Genomic DNA, 20,118 nt, shown 5'->3' with positions numbered 1-20,118 from the left:
CATGTAATATTAAGAAAGTTGTTATACAGTTGTAAAATACTCTCATATCTGATCAATGTACGTACAACTTGTATATATACATACATGGTTTGATAAAAGGAAACTAAACCAGTAACAAACCTATGGTTAAGCTAAAGGAGACTTAACCAAAGATTAATCTAACTTAACTGGATATCCTAATACACCTCCTCAAACCGAATTCGATGATGGAGAATAAAGGTTTGAAATGGAAAGACGTCGCATGATCGAATGAAATGGACTGGGGTATAACGACTTTGTCAAGATATCCACATGTTGATTATAGCTCGAGACATGGAAAAGCTTCATGAAACCATTCTTCACTTGATCACGAACTGTGTGGCAATCTATTTCAACATGCTTGGTGTGCTCGTGAAACACCGGGTTCGTTGCAATGTGAAGAGCCGACTTGTTGTCACGAAACAGCTTCGCAGAAGTGCAGACAATGACTTTCAAGTCCCGGAGAAGCTGGTGACGCCACAACAACTCACAAGTAGCAAGGGCCATACTGCGATACTCAGCTTCAGTGCTGCTACGGCTCACGGTCTGTTGGTTCTTCGACTTCAAATTGATCAAAGACTTCCCAAGGTAAATGCAAAATCCTGAGATTGATCGCCTGGAATCTAGACATATCGCCCAGTCAGAGTCCGCAAAAGCTATCAAGCAAATTTCAGAGTCAACAGAAAAGAACAATCCTTGACCATGATTGTACTCGAGATATCTCAGAACACGATTAGCAGCCTGCATATGAACGTATGTAGGACAAGAGAGAAATTGACTCAAGTATTTCACAGCGAATGTGATATCAGGCCTCATGATAGTAAGGTATAAAAGACGGCCAATCAAATCTTGATATGGCTTAGCACAAGGTAACATAGTCCATGTGTCCTTACTAAGATGAACAGACAGATCCATAGGCACATACGCGGGTTTGCAAGCTAACATTCCTGTGGAAGAGAGAATGTCTAAAGCATACTTTCGTTGGCATAGAGAGATACCAGACGCGTTACGGGCAATCTCCAAACCCAAAAAGAAACGATGAGTTCCCATATACTTGATGTCAAAATCTTTATGTAGAGCTATCTTCAAAGCGTCTAACTCGACATCACTGCTAGAAGCAATCAAGATATCATCAACGTACACTAAAAGTGCAGTGAAAGAACTAGGAGTCTTGAGGATGAAAAAAGTGTTATCAACCGGAGATTGAACATATCCAGCAGCTAAGACCACAACAGAAAAGCAATTGTACCACTGGCGAGAGGCTTGTTTAAGACCGTACAAGGATTTGCGAAGTCTGCATACAGGATTACGAGGAAGAGGAGTTCCATTGGAGGGAGTATAACCCAAAGGAAGACTCATGTATATCTCCTCATCCAAGTCCCCGTGTAAGAACGCATTTGTCACATCCATTTGAGTAAACTTCCATCGAAAACAAGCCGCAAGACTCAGAAGAAGCTTGACACTAGCAAGCTTTGCCATCGGAGAAAATGTATCGATATAGTCGATCCCCTCATGCTGTGTGTAGCCTTTCGCAACTAAACATGCCTTGTACTTCAAGATAGTACCATCGGGATTATACTTTATAGTATATACCCATTTACAGCCTATAACAAGCTTACCAGGCAGAAGAGACACAACTGTCCACGTCCCTTTGTACTCAAGAGCAACAACCTCCACCCCCATAGCATCTTTCCAGACTTTTAGTTTCACAGCCTCGTGAAAAGTATGTGGTTCAGTCTCAATCGTACAAGAAAGAACAAAAGATTTATATGATGGGTGTAGTTTTGAATAGGTAAGAACCGGAGATAAAGGAAAAGGAATGGCTTAATTGAAAGTCTCGGAAATATGAGGACTCAATGGAGAAGGGTTATGAAGCATATTGCAATGATATTCAGAAAGCCAACCTGGTGCTTTTGCATGTCGTTTAGGCCTAGCATTATTCAACGTAAGTTATCCTGCGTCGGAATAGACAGTCTCTTGCACTAATGAGGCACTAGATGACGCTTCAGGATGCGGGGACAATGATGTATGCAAAGGAGCTATAGGATTCTAATGCAACATGTATAGGCATTAGCAGAACAGAGGGACAAAACAAATCAGGAACAGGTTCAGAATGAGAAACATTCTTAAATGGATATGTATTTTCATGGAAAATGACATTGCGAGAAATGCTAACGATATTAGTATCCAAGTTGAAAACCTTATATCCTTTATAACCAAAGGCATAACCTAAGAACACACATGGATTAGCCCGGGGAGTGAACTTATGTCTATTTTTAACAAGAGTAGAAACATAGCAAAGGCAACCAAATGATCTGAGAAAACTAAAGTCTGGTTTCTTTTTGAATAAAGCCTTATACGGTGATAGTTTGTTTAACAACAAAGAGGCTGTCCTATTGATTAAAAATACAACCGTGAGTACACATTCAGACCAATATATGAGAGGCACATCTGATTGAAATAGCAATGCACGAGCTACATTTAACAAATGTTGATGCTTACGTCCAACCACTGAGTTCTGTTGTGGTGTGTATGCACAAGAAAATTGATGAATAATGCCTCTAGATAAGAACAAATCTGTGAAAGCCAATTCATTTGCATTGTCGCTTCTTACTTTCTTAACAATATAGTGATATTGTGTATGAATATGATCAAGAAAATCAGGAAACACAGTTTTAACTTCGCTTTTATTTCGTAACATGTATAACCAAGTCACACGAGTACAGTCATCAACAATAGTAAGAAAAAATTTATATCCTTCAACAGATTCAATAGCAAAAGGCCCCCAAATGTCAGTATGTATTAGATCAAAAGGTTGGGCAGACAATGTATTATTAGAAATAAAAGGTAAAGAACGTTGTTTTGCCAATGGACAAACAGTACAATGAGGAGAAGAAACTTTAGGAATACCGGGAATATGCTGTAACTTGGTATAAGATGGATGTCCCAAGCGTTGATGCCAGAGATGTCCATCAACCAAGGATCCATAGAAAGCATTAACATGAGGCTCCAATATGTAAAGACCATGTACAAGTAATCCTCTACCAGTCGTCAAGTCCCAAATATGGTCCTGAATGAAACAAGAATCATGATAAACGTGAGTCGAAAGATCATGATTTTGTAAGAGAGAATTAACACTCAACAAACTGAACTTGAATGATTCAACATGTAAAACGTTATGCAAGACTAAATGATCAGAAACATGCACTGTCTCCGTGTGAGTTATGGGTACACTAGTGCCATTAGGTAAAGAGACTGTGACTCCTGTTACAGGAACAACCTCACTGAATAATGTCAGGTCAGAACAAACGTGACAAGTAGCACCACTGTCAACAATCCAACATCCATGGGGTAAAATGGAATATAAGGAAGAAAGGAAATGATGTTGAAATGTAAGGATATGATTTTCAAAACGGAGATTGGTAGAAGGAAAAACAATTGAGACATTACCAGCAGTAGATGTAGAAGCCATGAAACCATGTTCTGTTATTGTACAAGAGGATGTAGGGTTGTCATTAACTCTTGTTTGTGCAATCAGCTGAGTGAGTAAACTCTGAACTTGATCCGTTGAAAACTGATTGATGTCAAGAGAAGTAGAAGCTGGAGTAGTAGAGACTGCATTAGTTGTACCAGTATTCTGCATACTCTGAGATTATTGAAATTGGCTTTGAGATGGAAACTTGTTCTTCGGAGTGTTCTGTGGCGTAGAACTAGAGTAACGCTGATGCATCTTATGACATGGTGGGTAACCATTGATTTTGTAACACTTCTGAATCGTGTGACCAATACGCCCACAATGAGTACACACATGCTTCTGATAGCGATTGCCCTAGAAAGCAGCTGCACACGCCGCATTATCACTCTGTCCAGTATAAACTCTGTCCAGTATAGACTCCAGTCTCCGAACCTCCCAAAGGAACATTCTGTGTCATAGCAACATGGCCAAAATTCTGAAAAGCAACATTATCAAGTAGAGTAGATGGTTTAAGAACCTTTTGACGCTCATCTTGTGTGACCAAATTGAACACATCTTCAATACTCGGAATTGGCTTTAACATCAAAATGTGTCAACGAGTAGGTTCATAAGATTCATTCAACCCCATTAAGAACCCGGCTTCTCTGCTGCAATTCATCCCATAACAAAGCAGTGTCACACTCGCATCTACCACATGTACAAGCTGGAATCTCAACGTAATTCTTGTACTTTTCCCAAAGAGTAACAAGTTCAGTATAATACGTAATGATATCCATAGAACCATGTTGGATAGTACTCAAGCGTTGCTCAATCTCATATACGCGAGGTGCATCGTCCTTCTTGAAAAGAGACATCAAGTTCTTCCAAATAGCTTCAGCGGTTGACATGAATAAAAGACTCTGACCTATTTTCTTTGAGACAGAGTTCATCAACCACGTTGCTACCATATCGTTACAGCGAGACCAAGATCCAGAATCTCTATGATTAGATGGAGGTTGAGGAATGGTGCCGTCAATAAACCCGAGCTTGTTACGAACATTCAACACCATTCGAATGGATCGACGCCAAGAGTGAAATTCAGCTCAAGAGGACAAGCTATCAGTAACCAAGATCAATCCAGCATGATCCGAGCTATGGAGGAAGTACAGATTCTCATATTGATCTACCAGATGATGCGCAATCAACAAATTCAGCTGACGAACGATTGTGAGCCGGAGAAGCCATAGAAAATGATTGAAGAGACGATCAATGGATTAGGAAGACGAGCAATCAAGACGAACACACAAGAAATGATCAAAGAAACTGAATCGCAAACATAATCAAGAAAAGAGAAGTCTCGAACACCGTAATCAGAAGATCGGAGATGAAAAGAATGAACAATTGGCAATAGGAAGCACTCATCATAGCTCAATCGAAGCTCGAGAACCCTAAATCACCGTGAAAGCGGAAGAGAGAGCTTGAGTAGCTATGATACCATATTAAGAAAGTTTTTATACGGTTGTAAAATACTCTCATATCTGATAAATGTACGTACAACCTGTATATATACATACATGGTTTAGTAAAAGGAAGCTAAACCAGTAACAAACCTATGATTAAGCTAAAGGAGACTTAACCAAAGATTAATCTAACTTAACTGGATATCCTAATATGTAACACATCAGTCTTGAGAGGAATGTATCTGACAGATTGTGGAGCTATCGCACACCACTGCGATGTGCTTCTGGTTTCTTGTTATTGCTACGTTCATCCTTCTGCTATTCCCTAGGAATCCTACTGCTCCTAGATTGTTTGACCGTATCTGTACAATGGGGTTCACTTCACACAATGGGGTTCACTTCACACAATCAAAATTGTGGTCAATACTACAATCTTATACCACAAAGCCTAGCAATACTCTCAGCAAAATTCAGCGTAAAATAGTCTTCTCAACTAGGGTAATTCGGATTGCTTTTTTTAGGGGCCTCTAGATCAGCATAAAGCAATCTTCTCAACTAATGCTACATGGAAAAATCTTTGCGAGCGCGAAAAATTCCAAAAGTTTGGTTCAAAGTAGTATGATTTAAGAACAGTGTGCCAAAACACTCTTTCACATTCTGGGTTGCTAATTATGATAGGCTCCCAGTTAATACCATATTGGTTTATATATTGGGGTCTTCAGATTAACCTTTCTTGCACTCTCTGCTCTCTACGTGATGAAACCATGGAACACATTTTCTTCCATTGCTCATTTGCGACGGAACTGTGGTCCCTGCTTTTATTAGCTGGCTTTTGGCTACTAGCATGTTTTCAAAAAGAATTTACTCCGAAAATTCTTAGCTCATGCAACAGTTAATCTCATTTGGCGGAAAAAAACAACAGGAAACATGAGGTTTCAGGTTTCTCCTTCAAATGTGGCAACGGTTATCAAGGAAATTGATAGACTGATCAGGAACACACCCCTTGCCTGAAGACATAACAAAGGACGTCAGCATCTTTTGTCTGTTTGGTTCTCTAATAGCTAACATCTTTTGCTTGTAATAAAACTTGGCCTTTTTTGCCAAAAAAGCAAGCTTAGGGGTGGCGTTCAGGTACCTATTCGAATTTGGTTCGGATCTATTCGGATTTAGGGTTTTCGGAGTTAAGGATTCCAGCCACATCTGAATATTTATAAGTTTCGGTTCAGGTTTGGTTCAGTTTCGGATAACCCATTTAATTTTTTTTTTAATTTTAATTCATACGCATACCTTCAATTTCTCAATATCTAAAATAAAATAATATATTACATATAAATTTGAATAATGTATATCAAAATACCAAAACTTAACATATAAATTGGTTTGGACTAAATATTTGGATAGATAATCAATAACAATTTTAAGTATTTTTGGTGTTTTGAGTATTGGTTAGCTATTTTAGACATTTTCTTTTGATTATTTGTATATATGTTCGAGTATTTTGGACAACTTCAAAATATCTTATATATTTTAGATATTAATTTTTATGCTATATATAAAATTAATTAATGTATTTAAATATATATATATATATATATATATATATATATATATATATTATTTCACTCATATTAAAAAATTTAGTCTTGATTTTTATTCCTAGTGTTTTTCGATGAATGAGAGATTTAATCATTCGTCTCATATTTGTTTCTCCCTAATACCCTATCTAGCCATTATAATTTTAAGAATGAGAAATTTGAACTGTTATTATAAGTTTTCTGGTTTATCATTTAATAAATCAAATAATTTTTAATTTATACATAGTTTACATATACTAGAATAAAGTATTATATATTTTTTATCGGTATACTCTTAAGTAACTAAACCTCAAAAGTTTAGGTTAATAAAATAAAATTTTTTTGTTGTTGTTCTAGAATTAGATTATTTTTTAGACCGAACTTGTGAATACATATTAGACATACATTTATATTTCGAATCTGCATATATATTTTATAACAGCTTGATATATTAGATTTGAACACTAACTTGTGAATAGAGTTTGCCAGTTATTTTTTTTCAAAAATTTGATTCTTCGATATATATCTCGAGTGAAACTAACTTTTACAGATGTCCATCTTTTTACATATGTGATTCACTAAATTCTCAGAAGAAGTTAAAAAAAAAAACTCATATTAGTGAAAAAGAAATGAGAACAAAACCACAAATTTATAGAGGTAGAAAATCAAATCACTTATAGAGAATCAATAGTAAAAAAATCGAGAATAGAAAACTCAATCCCCTTTCGTCATTTTACAATTGATGTTGACTATTTGGTTTTGGTGATTTGTGTCAGCCGCTAAGATTTTTTTTTTTTTCATATGAAGTTTTAAAAATCATTAAAATGAGTTGTAATACGTTAACTCTTCAACAACGATGATACATTTAAGAGACACACATTTATCTTCGTCATTTTACAATCAATAAAGTTTGTAGTGTTGCAAAATGTAAAAACCATTTAATGAATAAACATTAGTTTTAAAAACTCACCCCGCGCATGCGCAAGGATTATCATATAGTACAATGTTATAATTACTGCCGAGAAGTAGACCAAAACAATACAATATGTATTTATCTTTGATAAGAATAAGTTAATTAGTTGTCTGTAAATTACATGACCCTAAAAAGCCAAATGACATCCACAAAGGATCATATGAACCATCTCGTTTTAGCAAAACTGTGAAGTAAATGAAAGGAAACCCCAAATCAGTATCGACAATAATGGGACAAATGTTCTGTTAATCACCGAAGAAGCAGATTGTATGAGATTATCTGCTTCAACTGAGTAAGCAGCTCCTGACCCATCTTTCACTTTGATGCTTGACGAACCTAAGCAAACCCACACAAAAAAACATATTGGTTTCTTTGATCAGTCGTGCTTGTTCTCAGTGTGTTAGATACTTACAGTTGTGGTCTGCCCATCCAATGACCTCATTGTCAAGATCGTATACTACTAACTTGTTCGAGAGCACCAAATCTACATATGAAGAAACCAATTTTGAAGTCGGACCAATCAAGTGTAACACATGCATGGGAGACCATAAGTTAATAATCAATCTTTGCGCTGTTTGGTATGGTTTATATCTAAATTCTACCACCAAACATATGTAACTTTCGTTTTAGGACAAAACAAAAAAACACAAAAAATGATCGTATAAGGATGTATCATGCTGGAGGACATGTGAGTCTATATAGAGATCGCTTCAAGTGCAGATGAGAAATATCCGAAAGTATGATTTGAAATTTACCTCCCAAAAGGATCACATCGGATCCGTCCTGAGTTGTCATTCCACCAGATTGCCAACCAAAGCAGTACATGTCTTCCTGTTCGGGAGAGCTCAATTTGTGGATGAGACAGACAAAAATGCTTACACAAAATACGAAGGTTCTGTTGGGATATAAACACATCAAAGTAGGAAGGAGTGTATTGACTTACACGAAGTGAGAAAAGATAGTCGTGCGGATAAACAGTAAGTTTGAGCGAGTCCTCGAAATGAAGATTGACTACCGGAAATGCTTTATCTGTGCTGCAAGTAGAAGGAAGAATATATTATTAGCACATCACTGAATAATTATTATTATTTTTAAAAAGAGAGGTAATAATCCAGATCTTTAGAGAGAAGCTAGAAACAGGAAGCAAGTCATCTTACTTGGAAGTGAAACTGAAACACGCAAAAGTCTCCTGTACCATGTGAAGTTTGACCGGTGTCCGAGTAGTAATCTATATTATTTGCAGATAAATAACATGTCAGGGCTCTGTGGTTATAAACTAGAAACAAAGATAGAGAGAAAACAAAGATTTTGGCACCTGTTTAAGTAGTGAGTTGTAGAGATCCTGTGGTAAATAGGCTAAAGTTGTACCACTGTCAATAATGGTTCCTCCATTCCCACCAAAACTAGCTATGCTTGGTGGGAGGTCAAGAGGTTCACCATCCACATCTATTGCCTTTAAAATGACGTTGTAGTGTACCCTAATAAATTGTTGGATCAAATTATTACAAGAGAGAGTAGTTAGTTACTTCCTAGATCATAAACTTAAGCTCTCTCTCTCTCTCTCTCTCTCTCTCTCTCTCTCTCTCTCACTTACTGATTAGGAACTAAAGGAGTTGTTTTGACAATTGGAGACTCCACTTCCCCAACAGCAAAAATTCCACCTCCATTCACATTGTCCAAGCAATGTGAGAAGATTCTCCTCACATTACCCGCGGCAGCTAGTTGAGAAATGACTGAGGTATTGGCTTGTCCAAATCCCATAATGCCATCAAGGGCTGAGTCAGTTTGCCCAAGTTGCCCAGACTGATTGCTTCCACACCCGAAAACCACTTGCTGCGAAAGGGGTGCAGTTCGGAGGTTTCCAGTGACTTGATCCAAAGTAATATTATCCTTGACAAAATCCCCATCACTTGTGCTTCCATCTCCATACACAACATGATAGCTACATGGCTTCGTCTTTGGCTCGCAAGTGTCTGATTGTGAAATGAAGGCACAGAAATCATCTTCACATCCAACTTTCTTCCAAGTCGAGGAAGCTTTTGAGTCGTATAACCTTAGAGGAATCTGCGTACCAATAAAAGGTTGAGAATATGAATGATGAGGGATGACGGTCCTTGGCAAAACCGAATGAAACATTGGCTTTAGGCCTCAATATTTTTGAAGAAAACTATATAAACATAAGCCAAAAAAAAATTTAGGTCCCTAAATTTGTAAAAAAAATTAGTTGAAATCTTTAATAAAATGTTATATCTAAAATTGACTCAAAGTTCAGAAAGAAGCAAGCATACACCGAGATCAGTTTTGACAGGACATTTGGAACAAGGTGCACAATTGACCCAAAGTATATCACTTCCTGTATCAACTTGAACATGGTAATTTTTTGGCGGTGATCCAAGCTTGATTTTCGTGAAGTACAAACTGAAATACACACAACAAATCAAAAACAATAATGTAAGTTAGATCACATTCTATCTAGATCAGATACCGCAAATTTGGATGTAGAAGAAGATAACCCAATTGAATCAGCGCGGCTATCCCCGCCAAGAGGGAGATCAATGTTCGCAAGCATTCTAGCGTGACGGAAGCTGTCGTGAGACTTGAGCTCCGATAGCTGCTTATCTTTTCCGGCAAACTTATGCGTCACGTTAAACACGAAATTCCCGCAAGCATATTGGATCAACACCATGAGAACTGCTGCTAATATGCGTAAAGTTAGACTCAGATCCATCGCCGTATGTTAATGCAAACCAGAGATTATCTCCGCTTCCGAGAAAGAAAAATGAAAACAGAAAATTTGAAGAATTGACTTTTTCTTTCTGTAAATTTTATTTTAGATTTGGTATCTAAATTTAATGTCAAAACATAAACGAAAGGAATCAAAGAGAGGAAGGGAGGGAAGAGAGGGAGGTGCAAGAGAAAGTGACGCGTTTTCAACGGTCAATTTTAAGCATATTTTAGGAAACTGTTTTATAAAAGCGTTTTCGCTTTCTTTGTCTCTCCTCACTTCTCTCCCTCTCTCTTCATTTTTTTTTTGTTCAATGAATCTCTCACTTTCACATCTTCAAATTTTCCTCGCTTTCCCAGATGTCTTTTTTTTTTTTTGACAGCAATAAATTTACAGGCTCATGTTGACTCTGTAAACCATATTGGTAACTCCGCATCCATGTGAACGACAAAGGACAGTTGCTTTCTTGCACTACGTGCTAAGCTATCCGCCCGAAGATTCGCCGTTCGAGGTACATGGACGTTGTCTGAGTTGAGGAAGCTTCCTTTGAGGAGCTTGATATCTTCCAAGTAGCTTTCAAATGCTGGTCATTCTTCTGGTTCCGAAACCATCTTCACCAATTGAGAACAATCTGTTGCAAAAGTAACCTGAAACTGTCGTAAATTATTCATACATTCTATTGCCCAAATCAAAGCCTCTACCTCCGAATGAAGGGGAGAGAGACATGCCCTTACATTCCTTGCCCCCAGAAGACCATCAAACCCCGGTAAAGTACTATACCAGCCTTGCCCTGACATTAAATCCTTATCCTTCCATGAGCCATCAATAAAACACCATCGACCTGGTGTCTCTAAGAGAGGAATGGTTTTTACCGAGAGCCCCCTTGTTGGTTCATTTCCTACCTGTGCTTCTGCCCAGAGTGATGATTCCACTTCAGCTAATTTTAAAGTGTCACGCGGATCAATATCCAAATGACTAAAAACTTTGTTATTTCGGGCTTTCCAAATATACCATAGAATCCATGCAAACTGATGATCATCCATTTTCGGTTGCACCCTCCAAAAAAGATGATCCATATTAGCAAATAAAGAGATGATAGGAAAGATATTGGGCGATGACGGAATCTTGGATAGTGCCCACACTTGACGTGCAGGGGGACATTCAAAAAATACATGATTTATTGATTCTTCCGGATCTCCACAACGAGCACAGCATATATCTCCTCTTATCCCTCTTGCCTTTAAATTTTTCATTACCGATATACATCCTGAGACCAGTTGCCACAAGAAATGTTTTATCTTCGGTGGACACTGCATTTTCCAGCAGAAGGCTTTAAGTATATCCACTGTGGGGCCATAAAAATCAGGAAGTTTTACCCTATCAGGGTAAACTCGTTCAACCTGATAACCTGATTGGACAGAATATTTTTAATTAGTTCTTTACAAACCAGAGATCTAGCAGAAATAATACTCCTCCAACCATAAGACGGGGAGTATGAGCGGATCGGTTCCAGGGGTGATGCATTCCTGTAGTACCGTCCTTTGAAAACTCTTGAGAAAAGAGTATTTGGTTTCTCAATTAGCCTCCATAGTTGCTTACCAAGCATTGCTGTATTAAAATCCATGAGATCCTTAAAACCCAAACCACCATTATCTTTGGTTTCACACAATTTATCCCATGATTTCCAATGCATACCTTTTGAACTCCCTCCTGGACTCCACCAAAACTGAGCTACTGCGCTCGTTAACTTTTTAACTGTAGCCTTCGGTAACCGATAAACAGACATGACATGGTTTGGCAGGACCGTAACCACCGATTTTATAATTACCTCTTTTCCTCCTTTTGTAAAAAATCTAAAAGTCCATCCATTAACCCTATTATTCAACCGTTCCTGTACAAAGCCAAAAACTTGTACCTTTGATCCACCAAGGCTTTCTGGTAAACCTAAGTAGGATCCCATACCGCCTATGTTATGTATTCCCAGAACATCCCTCAGCTCTTGACGATTAACTTCCTCAATCTTATGTCCAAATTGAATTGAAGATTTCTGGAAATTAATTTGTTGTCCCGAGACATTCTCATATTCCTTTAAAACCCTAAGAATGGTTTGACATTCTTCCTTATTTGCCTTACAAAAGAAAAGACTATCATCTGCAAATAACAAATGAGAAATTGCTGGACACGCTCTTGCCACCTTTAAACCAGTAAGTTGTTTCATTCTCTCCGCCTTCTTAATATTCGCGATCAATGCCTCAGTGCACATAATAAATAAATACGGAGACAGAGGATCCCCTTGCCGCAGGCCCCTTTGCGGGATAATAAGACCTTGTGGCTGACCATTGATAAGTACCCTATATTGAACCGAAGAAATACATTCCAGTATCAAGTCAATCCAACGAGGATCAAAACCCATTTTGTGAAGAAGAGCCACAATAAAGTTCCACTCGATCCTATCATATGCCTTACTCATATCCGTTTTGATCGCCATAAATTTATTCTGGCAGGACTTATTAGTCCTCAGTCCATGAAACATTTCCTGTGCTATAAGGATATTATCCGATATTAACCTTCCCGCCACAAAAGCCGATTGTGTCTCCGAAATTAGCCTTGGTAAACAAATTTTCAATCTTTGACACAAAACCTTCGAAATAATCTTGTACCCAACATTACAAAGACTTATTGGCCGTAATTCCGTCATCTTTGTGGGTCTTTTTAACATAATATTTTACTTATTTTTGACATGCTAGGATATATACTAGGTAATAATACTACTCCCTCCGTTTCATATTAAGTGTCGTTGTACAGAAATTTTTTCGTTACAAAATAAGTGTCGTTTTCGATTTTCAAAGCAAAATTTATTTATTTTGTTTAACAATTTATTTTTCTATTGGTTGAAATATGGTTAGGTATATATGTAATTGTGTTTTTATATAGGAAATATACAAAATTAATTGTTTTCTTAATCTGTTTGCACAAACTCAAAATGACACTTAAAATTGAAACAGATGGAGTATAATATTTCTATATAAATAGATTTGATTATTTTATCATAATTATTTTATTACTTTTTAAAATATAAGTACAAAATTTACAATATTTTTTTTATCAATAACCAAGTAGATATAGTTAATATATGCTTTGATTTAATTACTTACAATCTGATTAAATTTATATGTTATATAGTGTTTAAAATTTTGATTTCCAAATGCCAATTTATCAATATCACATGATATTTACATATCTCAATAATATTTGCTAATTAAAAATGATATGCATATGATAATGATTTCTAAAATCACTGAAAAATTCATTGACTAATATGAACTGAAAGAATTCACAATGTGGATTATTTGATGTCGAGCATGAAAGATTTTGATGTAAATAACCTAATAATTCCGACTAGTAGAGAGCTCAGAGACATTATGATCAACTGTTATTAAAAAAGCTCATATTATTATTCTTAAAATATAGTGATAGGGTTTTGTAAGCCAACTCTACATGGTTATTATTAAAATTTAACATTTAGTGACATGTAGTATTAAAGTTAAGTTGCAGTATGATTTGTAATTCGATATAACTTGGAATAAAAACTATGTAGTATAAACTGTAAATTTATGTGATAAGTTTGAAATAAAACTAAGAGTTACTATTTTATTGAAACTTATGATTGATACTTTTTTTTATGTATAAGTTGCAGTATGAGTTTTCAATAATAGAATTGAATATATAAACGTATAAATTGAGAAATATTTTCTAAACATAAATAAACCATTAAGCTATTTTAAAATTAAATAAAAATAAAAATAATTTTAAATAAGTATAAACATTTGAAAAGTAATTTTCAACATATATTATTTCTTAATATTATAGTCACTAATAATACTATTTATTCTAATATTAATAATAAATTGAATTAAAATAATAGGATGAACTTTAAATTAAAAAAAATACTACGAAATTATTTTTATAAATGTTCATAAATAGTTTCAAAGAAAAACAAACTTACACATTGCTATAATTTTGGAATTGTAACCATAAATAAAACTAAAATCTTACAAAGCAAACAAAAAAAATCTGCAAACGTAACTTGATCACGGGAGTTTGAAAACTCATTATTTTCATTTTTATTTTTAGACAGAAAAATAATAAAAATTTTAACTTAACTTCTGAAACATGAAATTTTGATTGATGTTAGTTTAAGTTTTGAGTTAACAAATTTACAAAAGGTCTAAGTCAAAATTGTAACTCAACTACAACACATCTTAAATTAAATTTAAAATTAAAAAAAAATGAATTTGATGCATAATTGGTAACATTTTTGAGTTATCAGTGATTTAGATTCTAACTCAAAGTAAATCAACAACACCACATGTTACCAATCAAAGCCTAAATAAATACTTTGTGTATTAACATTTTCGTCCACTAAAAATGAGAATTTTATTTATAGTTTCGAAATCCTATAAAAATAACAAAGTTTATTTCTCGTTTTTAATGTGTAGGATCTATAGAAATTATCCACTAAATTTTATATTTTCTTCTCGTTACTAAATTTTGGTGTATTTACTTTTCTAACATTTAAATGATGCGGAACAATGTTCCAAAAATGATACATAACTTATAGTACATACATTTACATAAAAGATGACTTTACATTTACAATATATTTCCCTTATCAAAGATAAATATTATTTTTCTTCCATTTTACTGCTTCTTATAAGTGGGAAATACTTACATCTTAAAACTTTACATTTAAATATAAAGCGAGTATACCTTTAATACTATTACATGTAAATTTTTAAATTAAATTATATTCTTTCATAAAACATAAATTTAATTATTTTCTATGATTTCCCTTTTTAAATTATTTTAAACATATTATTAATAAAATATTTTTGAATGATTAATAACTTTAGTAATAATTTCTTGGGAAATTTACCAAAAATGACCTTAAATTTGATTTTAAATTGAAAAAATATATATCTCAAGTTTAATCAAATGCAAAAGTAACACAAAATCGTATTGAAATTACAATCATCTTCTTATGACAATAAAACTATAATCACTTTTACCATTATAACCTTGCGAAGTCTTTTCAGGTTAGTGAAGTCTTCTATGAGAAGATTTCCATAGAAGTCTTTTCATTTATTTAATTTTAAAATAAATTTAAATTTTTTTTAAAAAATATTTTGTTGAAAAATAAATTGAAGTCATGTAGTTATACAATTATAAATAATTTAAATTTAGATTTACTAAAATTGAATTTTTTTCAACATATATGAGTGAATATATGTTGTAGTATTTTTTGTAGATTTAGGGTTAGATTTTAGAATCTCAATTTATTTTTAATTAATTTTTACATATATGTTTTTAGTTATGTATATATTAAACACTTTATAAGTTGATCTTCTGATTAATGAAGTGTTAGGTGTTATTTAGTTAGGTATTTGATTTTAGGGTTTAGAATACTCCTTGGAAAGTTTTCTAACATATGATGCATTTGAAGTTCTTGGAAAGTCTTTTGGGAGAAATTGTAAATTTAGGATTTAGAAGACTTTTGGGAAGTCTTCAAGTGCTTTATATTAGAAGACTTCCAAAAAAATCTTTTGAACCGAAAATATTTAACCTAATTAGATTTTTTTCTTTATATAAAGAAAATTACGCATTCAATCTATTCCTCTCAGATGGCTGAAACAAAAATGTAAAGTTTCTCACTTTAATACTTTCCAAACTCTCTCTAATCTCTTTGAACTTGAAGACACAAAATTTTATGAATTTTTCATCTTTTTGTATCATGTATTTCTCGCTACTTTATATTTTTTTTGTAGGTTTTTCATTTCTTGGTAGATCTATAAATTTTGGATATGTATTTTTGTGTGTTCTATATGTTAGATTCAAAAAGGCTATAGATTTTCAACCTAATGTGATAGTATTATTTATTATTTAAACATAAAAGGTTTTATTTCTAAAGTTTTTCTCTCTTTTGAATCTATTTTAACGTTTTGGATATGCATATTTTTCTGATCTGAAGACAATATCAGACGTCGAACTTCATTAGCAGACTTCTGGAAAAATCTGCTCGCACCAGACTTCTGGAGAAGTCTACTATGCAAACTGCAAAATTTGTTAATAACCTTTTTCACCAATTTTTTTTTTAGTTTTTGTGTGTTAAATCCAAATAAAGTTATAAATACTACTTAATGTGATTATGTTGTTATTATTTTAGCTTAAAATTGTATTTTTCATGGTAAGATTCAGAAAAATTGTATTTTTCATGGTAAGATTCAGACAGAATTATATATTAAACTTATTATAATTGTTTTCTTCTTATTTAAGCTTAAAAGTATTATTATTATTTTTTAAAATCTCTGTTTGAAATCACTTTAACATTTTTAGATATGCAGAGTTTCAGACTTCTCAAACAGATTTCTAGGGAGAGTTCCGAAGACTTCACTGCGAATTAAACGAGAAATTAAAACTTAAGAGATAAATAAAAAATTTAAATGAAATTTGACCATGAATTAAAAGATAAGTCTTCTAATGATAGTAGACTTCTCTTGAAATTTTCTAAAGCATGGTCAATTTCACTGAAAATTTTAGTTCCCTCTTAGGATTAGGAGACTCATTGTCTAATGCTTTGTCATTTCTTCAAGTTATTGTAATTATAAACTATTTTTTTCATTGCAAATCATTGATTATGATTGTGGTTTTGCAACTTAAAGGAAATGCTTATATATTACCCCCTATCAATTTTGTGTAATTTGGATGATAATGATGAAGTTATAGTTAGTAGACACAAATTTGTAATAAAATAACACTTGACACAAGTTCAACATAACAAACAAGCATATCATACTTTTAACATCACATAAGATCAAACATTACATTAGTTCAGATATTTTACACAACAAATTTATACAACATATTCTTGACTTTATTCTCTTGTTCATAAACAACATAAACATTTTCAAAACAAATCCGATTTTAAGGAACACTGTAAATGGGCTATGTAGATTTTAAATGTATGGAATAATCCAAGTAGAACGGTACAAAAGAATAATAAATTCAATATCATCAAACATTAGTTTTGGTGTACCAGAAATCTCTTCTTCTCTCTAAAGGATGCAAGAGAGTGAAGAAAGAAAATATTTTATTCATTTCTAATATTTTCTGGTTAAACTCACATAACGTCTCACGTATGCTATATACATAAGCAAGTAATAAACAAAACAAGTAGACCCTTTCCAAGACTTTCGTTCTCAGATCCGCCACAGCCTCCCCGGTGGTTTGGCATCCGCCGAGGAGGCTCTTCTTCTTCTATCTCTTCTGTATCATGGGGTGTCTTCTTTTCCTCTTCTTTCCTTGCGGCGTTCTCTATTTGTGGCGTTGACGGTTACGGTGATGCAGTTTCTAGTGTTCTTCTAGGAGGTTAGAGCAGTTAAGGTGTCTTGGCTCCTTTCCCTGTTTAGTCGGCTCCAACATTATGAATGGTGGTTCTCGTTGGTACTTGGAGTCCATTGAGAGGTCTCTGGTTGTTTCCAATCTAGTTTTGTGTTTCTCTACAGTATTCAGGTTGTGTATTCTCTTGGTGATCCGTCATTCTCCCGTTTGATTCTGAATTTTGAGTTGGACTATTGTTCTGGTTGTTGTTGGTGGTCTCCGCCAACGATGGCTCTCTTCTGCGTTGTATTATTAAGAGCTCCTACAAAGCAATGATAATCTCTTTCTCTTTACAAGTTGGTCTCTGACCTTTGAAGTTTGGCCTTCAGTGTTCAGATAGTGACAATGGCGCTCCATGGGTCTGCCTTCGGATTTCCTTGTGTGATGGTTTTGGTGGGGTTGCGGAACTATTGCACTGACCTTGCCGGCTTAGTTCTTTTGCAACATAAACATAATGACCTTTTCTTGTGTGCCAGCTTAAGTTCTTTGTTGCCATTCATCAATGTTCAGGTCTTGTAGTTGAGTGGTTAGGCCTTGCCACTTGTTTCATGATGGTAATCTATGCGTTTATTTGTTGTGTCATATGTTGCCAGACTTCTCCGTATTCAGAAGTTTTATGAAGATCAATAGGTCTTAACTTTTCGGAATGTGAAGCCATGGGTTTTTGTGATGGAAGGGCTGTCTGTTTGGAGAGAGGCGGTCTTTCATCACAACGAGAGAGGTTTAAAAGCATCTATGTTGTTCTTGCTTTGAGAGTCTAACTCTATCTCTTTCACTCTCCCTCTCACGATCTCATGATATTTTTGGGTTTTAAAATTTACTTCTTACCCACATTTGTACGAGATTAGTCTATGGATGCTTACTAGTGTTTTTTTCTTTTTGAGTTTGCTGGTTAGTTTGGTCCAGAATTGTAAGAATACTTTTGATTGAATACCAAACGTTTTTTTTTTTTTTGAACTAAAAGTCTAAAACACACACAATATATTTGGTCGGAGCATTACCATATAGTATAAAAAAAAGAACATGACAAACAAACATATCACATGTGTAAACAAATAGCATAGCTGTATATATACCATACTTCAATTTTCCATCTACCATGCCAACACTAATTCATGATGGAGACACTACTATTCAAGCACGTCAATTCACACATTCGCTATATCGTATAACTTAACTAAGGTTAGTTAGAAATTTTCCAAATTCATTCTATCTGATCTATTAAAATAGAGTTTTATCTAAAATTATTGTGGCATGTTTAAAATTTAGACCTATTAAACATGTTGTAACCAAATATAAAAAAACATGTTACTGTTGTAAAACGAAGGTTTTAGGTCTGAATATTTCTATGTTTCATTAATGAATAAGTGTTCCCTTATATAGGAGATTACAAGATAAGTAAAACGGAAAGTATCCAAAACCTAAACCCATTAGGATTAGGACAACTACTAATGCATAATAATGGAAAGATAACAATTACAAGGAAAAGGAAAGATGGTTTCTTTTTCTCCAAGCAGCTACCTTTCTCTCTCTCCCCAAGTCGTGGCCGACTCTCTCTCTAGGGTATGGGCCGGTTATAGACCGGGCCAGTTATGGACATCCACTAATTGATTTATAACACTCCCCTTGGATGCCATAACCATTCAGGATCGTAGTACGCTTCATGTTGCCTCATTAAAACCTTATCAGGAAAACCCAGTGGGACAAAACCATGATGAAGGAAAAAGAGTACAACACGTACTACTCCCCCTGATGTGGACCTCAGTGGAGGTTTCTTCAGTCTACGCATCTGATGCGTGATCTTTCCTGAACGTGCAGGTAGGGAGTAAACAAATCGGCCAAGTTCATTACTGAACCGCAATTGGATTACTTTGACCTTTCCGGTCTCTTCTCATGTCTTCTGACATCGTGTGTGCGTGGTCAAGAAGTGGACCTTTGGCTGTCGACTACTCTTAATTAGGTCAGACAGACTAAACACACTGTGGACAATATATATACTGAGCATGGTACTTATGAACTTATAGTCTTAGGTGGTAAACATATGTTCTGGTGTATCTACTACACAAATGTGTACCAATGTCTCTGTCCATCGATCTTTCTTTATTATCATCGACTATTCACTAATCTGATCGATCCATATTGAGTCATAGACTTCTTCTATACATGTTTATAACTTGTCTCATGAGTGTTCTAGATCAAGATGTGATCAATGATTATTGTTGTAATGAGTTTTATAATCTCATCAAGCTATGGCTCTTCGGCCGAACACACTCATGGATCTCAATCAGTAATCTCTCTTGCATTCGGTAATGCTTTTGGAGTCTTTTATCCATACCTTGATGGTGTCCCATGACCTTTGTTTCCGTGGATCATACCACGCACCGGAAGATCTATTAGGTCATGGACCTCGACTATGCGAGCTTATGGACGACAATCATGATGGCTGATCTTTCTTTTCCACTAGCCATGATCAAAAA

The 20,118-nt window shown here is 34.7% G+C and overlaps 2 protein-coding genes across 2 annotated transcripts; both read right to left on the bottom strand.

The window, feature by feature from the left end:
• Nucleotides 1-3,875: 3,875 nt before the first annotated feature.
• LOC106308601 lies at nucleotides 3,876-4,542 on the bottom strand. Its single transcript, XM_013745746.1, has 2 exons — nucleotides 4,129-4,542; nucleotides 3,876-4,067 (listed from the first exon to the last, which is right to left on the bottom strand). Exons 1-2 carry the CDS (start codon nucleotides 4,540-4,542, stop codon nucleotides 3,876-3,878), a joined length of 606 nt encoding a protein of 201 aa, XP_013601200.1.
• Nucleotides 4,543-7,534: 2,992 nt separating this feature from the next.
• On the bottom strand, nucleotides 7,535-10,336 carry LOC106310670 (aspartic proteinase-like protein 2). The gene is made up of 9 exons (XM_013747900.1): nucleotides 9,993-10,336; nucleotides 9,768-9,897; nucleotides 9,074-9,543; nucleotides 8,795-8,957; nucleotides 8,637-8,707; nucleotides 8,423-8,513; nucleotides 8,235-8,310; nucleotides 7,892-7,963; nucleotides 7,535-7,815 (listed from the first exon to the last, which is right to left on the bottom strand). The coding sequence occupies exons 1-9, from the start codon at nucleotides 10,205-10,207 to the stop codon at nucleotides 7,655-7,657; spliced, it is 1,449 nt and encodes a 482-aa protein (XP_013603354.1). The 5' UTR covers nucleotides 10,208-10,336; the 3' UTR covers nucleotides 7,535-7,654.
• Nucleotides 10,337-20,118: the final 9,782 nt, after the last annotated feature.

The sequence above is a fragment of the Brassica oleracea genome, chromosome C8 (genome assembly GCF_000695525.1).
Source record: "Brassica oleracea var. oleracea cultivar TO1000 chromosome C8, BOL, whole genome shotgun sequence".
Classification (NCBI taxonomy): Eukaryota; Viridiplantae; Streptophyta; class Magnoliopsida; order Brassicales; family Brassicaceae; genus Brassica; species Brassica oleracea.
The sequence above is the reverse complement of the archived record's forward strand: the minus strand, read 5'-3'. Positions and strand labels throughout refer to the sequence as shown.

Excerpts from the sequence above, each read along its gene's own strand:
- LOC106308601 (XM_013745746.1), bottom strand. The coding sequence starts at position 4,542 with ATGGTGTTGAATGTTCGTAACAAGCTCGGGTTTATTGACGGCACCATT. Across the intron at positions 4,068-4,128 it reads AATTGCAGCAGAGAAGCCGG|CCAATTCCGAGTATTGAAGA; the intron begins GTTCTTAATGGG and ends TTGATGTTAAAG.
- LOC106310670 (XM_013747900.1), bottom strand. The coding sequence starts at position 10,207 with ATGGATCTGAGTCTAACTTTACGCATATTAGCAGCAGTTCTCATGGTG. Across the intron at positions 8,514-8,636 it reads TGTTTCAGTTTCACTTCCAA|CACAGATAAAGCATTTCCGG; the intron begins GTAAGATGACTT and ends TTCTACTTGCAG. Across the intron at positions 7,816-7,891 it reads TGGATGGGCAGACCACAACT|GTTCGTCAAGCATCAAAGTG; the intron begins GTAAGTATCTAA and ends GGGTTTGCTTAG.